We start from the raw sequence: 4785 nt of genomic DNA on the forward strand, positions 1-4785 counted from the left end.
TATATATATATATATATATATATATATATATAATATACAGTGTGTAGCATAGAATGCCGTAAGACAGCATTTAATATGAATGTTAAATTCAAATTAACATAAACACCCTCAGTGAACTCTTTTTTTTTGTAGTTAAATGTTCAAATGTTTGTCATTTTTGCAGTGATATTAAACCAGCTGTAAGAAAACCAACTGGACATCAAAGTTTCAAATACTTTTCAGCCCCTTGTATAACACTAACTTTTGCAAACACAAACCACTGTGGCTATTTTTGAATACATGATGTAGTGATATCAGAGGTGAGAGGGCTCAGATTACTCTCTTTAAGTGGCTGAGTCAGGTTGATTCCCGCTCAAATGATGTCAGCGTGTGTGACGATCCTGCCGTCTGTGAAGGTGACCCCTGCCAGCGCTCGGTTTAATCACACTGTAATTGATTAGTCTGCTCTGTAATGACTCCAGCGCTGTCATCCTAATGTTCTTACCCATCATGACTCACTCATTTCTGTAAAGAGATGCTATCGCTACAGCGCTCACACATGAACACACCCAAAGATCTTTGCTTAATAGGCATTATTTTTTTCCTGAGAAGTATGGAAGGTTTGTGTCACCAAGTTGTTGCTTTTAAATAAAAAAACCATATCTTTATTTATTTTAATTATTTCCTTTGTCCATGCAATGCTTGTGAAGGTTTTCCAAAATCTAGGAAAATTCTGGCTCATCTGTAAATTTAGGTGTGATAATTCTAAGATGTTATATAAGATAAGATATATATATATATATATATATATATATATTATTAATGTTAATGTTAATGTGTAATTATGATTAGCGATAGACCAACATTTATTTCAATTTCTGTTTTCATTTTTCTAGTTTCATTTGTTTAATTTCAACAATTGTGTAAATGAAGATTTCTGCAGTTTTGCAGTTGGTTTCCAAATTTCTGGGTCAACAGGGAGTGGAGTTCGAACATGGGAAAATCCTGTTTTGCATGACATAATCCAAAACTATTGACTATAAAGACTTTCCTTTCTCTTTGTCTGTATTGTTCAGGTAATCTCACTCTTGTAAACCGGTTGCTGCTGGATGCCGGTCTCACGGCAGACCTCGTAAAAGTCTGGAAGGAACAGAATGTGTAAGATTAGAGCAAAACACACACATGGAACAACATAAAACATTCATCTACGTCTGTGTGAAATGTCTTGAGTTTTCAAGTACAAAGATCTCTGCAGGCCAGAGAGACGCCTTCATATAACTGCTGAACACAAAGCTCCATTTAAAGTCCTGACATGAATAAGACTGCTGTCTTATTGTCAAAAGCAAACTGTTAGAGTCTAGCAATTACAACCAGGATTAAAAAACCCGACCATGTGGGAGTCCAAAAACAATACACAATGCATATGACACATTTCAAAACTGTTTCCAATTAAACAAATGGTGTTTCAATAAAACATTTTACACTGAAGAATGACCCTAATATTCCTTCTGGCCTATGTTTTATTTATTTATTTATTTTATTTGGAGGATGAATGTGTTAATGGTTACTCTGAACGTTCTTGAAGTAATTGAATTTAAAGTTCAAGGCTAGAATACCTAAACAAAACACTCACAGGTGTAAAGCTAGTCAAAGTTGCTTGGTTTCTGTTTGTGGCCTTTGGGAAAATTCTAAACTACGTGCTAAACATACTGATGTCTTTTTTTATTTCATTAGAGATGGAGTTTTGGCCAGGTTTGTGGCTACAGATGGAGGCATTACACGTGTGTATCCTAAAAGGTAAGTTCCATTCACAGTTGTGTGAAAATGTGCACTTCTCCATCCCCGTGTGTGTGTGTGTGTGTGTGAGAGAGATGCTAAATTCTTTACGATCTTTCCTCTGTCGACAAGCCCCGCAGGGGTCTGTGGTTGAGACCGAAAGAAAGAGTGAGAGAGGATGTTTCAGAGGATGTTTCTGGTACAGAGTGACTCTTTTGAGATTTCTTATGGGAGCCATGTGCAGCTCTTGCTCTCTTTCTCCTGTCTTTATTAGCTTAAATCTATAACAGTGAGTGCTTGAGTTCATAAACTTACTCTGGTGGTGTAAAACAGCAGGATGGTGTTTAAGAAGCTACAGTGGTGAACTTATTCACAGTTCATATTTACAAAATGAAAAACAAAACACTTTTTTGGTGCTTCTCGGCACCAACTACTGTTTGCTTGTATTTTCTGGCATAGATCAGCATGTACATACTGTCAATCATCATCGGCATACCATAAACGATACCAAATTTTCCAATGTCAGTAATTTTGAGCGTGGACCATTTCGAATTTTGTAGTAAAATGCTGTATTTTACAAATGCTTTAGCGTATTGTTATGAATATTATAGAACCGTTTGCAGGAAAGTTATGACATTTTACACACGGATAGAGGACAGTCTCATCATTAACCACAGCAAATTTGGAGTCTCTAACTCAAACTCACTAGCGCCACCAACAGGCCAAATTTGCACTCATGTTTCTGCTAGAACCATAAGGTCTAAAAGCGAATTATTTTTTCCCTCTGATTCCTTGGCTCATACCGAGTCAAACGCATATCAAAATTAAAATTTCAATGGCTCAAGATTTTTCGCTATTTTGAATTTTCTGAAAATCTACTTTTTCAAACTCGACCTTGATGGTATGTCCAATTTTCACCGGAATTGGCTCAGATAATCTTCAGAGCATTCTGGCTTAAAGTTATCAAAAGCGTTTTGATTTACAAAGCCGTTTTCGAAAAGTGCGTTAATGAATTTGACAAAGTTTGTGCAAAAATGGACTTGAGGCTATATCTCTGCAACACTTTAGCGGATTCTGACCAACAATCATAAGATTGGTCTTGTTAGATTCGGAATGGCATAGCGAATCAAACACTATCTAATTTTCCTATGTCGGCCTTTTTGGGTGTTAGCCATTTTGAGTTTTGTAGTAAAATGCTGTATCAACAAATGTCTTTAATAGGGGTCTCCAACCCTGCTCCTGGAGAGCTACAATACTGCAGAGTTCAGCTTCAACCCAAATCAAACACACCTGAACCAGCTAATCAAGGTGTTCACGGCTACGTAATTACAGACAGGTGTGTTGAAGCACGGTTGAAACTTAAGTCTGCAGGAAGGTAGCTCTCCAGAAGCAGGGTTGGAGAACTCTGGTCTTTACTGAGTAATTAAAGACAGCTCCTTAGCTCTTCGTTTTACTTCTGTTGTGTTTGGCCCCTTAATTGCTGCTTGCAGCTCTATTTATTATTATTATTGGTTTTATTTTATTTTATGTATAGTTTTTTTCATATATCTTATATGTGAGCCTTAGCAACTTAATTTACACAGTTGTTTTTGTTTCATGCATTCTTGAGTTTGATCATTAAATTATTTATATTGCTATTTTCAGGGCCGCATTAAGACCTTACTGGGCCCCGGGGCTATGACTTACTGCAGGGCCCCCTATTACAAATATAATATATATATATATATATATATAGCTTTAAATAGGATTTTTATCCTATCAAAATTTTGACGCATTGAAATTTTATAATTCTTGTTACCAATTTCAATATTTAAAAAAATAAATTAAAATAAAAAATACTAGCCCAAGTAAAAACTAGATTATACTTAAGACAAGTAAACAGACACAAATTACAAAAAAATAGACCTACTTCAAACACTTAAAGCACTGAATAAGAAATTATATTGTATAAAACAATTGTAGAAATAAACTGAATAGTCTTCACTTTATACATTCAATATACAGTGGGTACGGAAAGTATTCAGACCCCCTTAAATTTTTCACTCTTTGTTATACTGCAGCCACCTTATTTTACAAAGTGATTCGGTCAAGGACAGTGAGTGATTTTTTTTCTGATGTTTGGTTAACGTTATTGACAAATTTTAACAGCAGCTAAATTAGGCTGCTTTAGAGGAATAGCTCACCCAAAAATGAAAGGTCTGTTGTTGTTCTCAACCTGTATGCGTTTCCTTCTGCTGTTGAATATATATATGTATATGAAGAGTTAATTTGCAAAAATAGTTAACAATTTTCAAAAATTATGCTTTTTCATTGTGCATTCAAATTAATCGCAGTCAAACTGCAGTTGGGTTATTTTGATTAAGTTAAAAAATAACAAAAAAATACTGCTAACTAACACAGTAAAAGACAATAAAAACATGATAACATAATAAAAAAAACATGATTTTTGAAAATTTAAAATTTAAATTTGTTTTTGCAAATAAACTCTTCATATATTTGGAACAATACCGGTAAACCAACAGTTGCTGGGCCCCCATGACTTCCATAGTATGAAAAACAAAATACACTACTGGAGTCAATGGGGACCAGAAACTTTCTAGTTACGAACATTCTTCAAAATATCTTCTTTTATGTTGAGGAGAACAGGCTGTTTGAGGCTGAGTAAATGATGACAGTATTTTCATTTTTGGGTGAACTATCCCTTTAAAATCTCATCATATTAGGATCTCATATAGCCTACTACTACACATGCTTTATATTTAACGTTCGTTTAAGACACATGACTGTGTTGACGAGGAGACATTTTGACACATAACTGTGCATTTGAACATTTAAGTACAAGGTGCGAAAAATAACTCAAGTTTAGACTGGCACTGTACAAACAGGTATGCGCACCACGCGAATCAGGCCGAAACCACAACGCGTGCATTTGCCAAAATGAATTCTGCTCCACTGCTTAATGTCCCTGAAAAGTTACATTTGTTTTTAAACCACAATGCTTAAAATGCATTTAAATTAAAAGCTTAACCT

The 4785-nt window shown here is 34.9% G+C and overlaps 1 protein-coding gene across 7 annotated transcripts in view; it reads left to right on the top strand.

Moving 5' to 3' along the window:
* The window catches only part of LOC107563411 (voltage-dependent calcium channel subunit alpha-2/delta-1), a 124273-nt gene that overhangs the window by 106017 nt on the left and 13471 nt on the right, over nt 1–4785 (top strand). For all 7 annotated transcript variants that reach the window (XM_016248282.1, XM_016248285.1, XM_016248286.1 and 4 more), the window contains 2 exons: nt 1056–1137; nt 1714–1776. In XM_016248282.1, the coding sequence (XP_016103768.1) occupies nt 1056–1137; nt 1714–1776 (145 nt within the window). The remainder of the gene's footprint in view (nt 1–1055; nt 1138–1713; nt 1777–4785) is intronic.

This window comes from Sinocyclocheilus grahami, unplaced genomic scaffold (genome assembly GCF_001515645.1).
Source record: "Sinocyclocheilus grahami isolate Dianchi unplaced genomic scaffold, SAMN03320097.WGS_v1.1 scaffold874.1, whole genome shotgun sequence".
In the NCBI taxonomy this organism is placed as follows: Eukaryota; Metazoa; Chordata; class Actinopteri; order Cypriniformes; family Cyprinidae; genus Sinocyclocheilus; species Sinocyclocheilus grahami.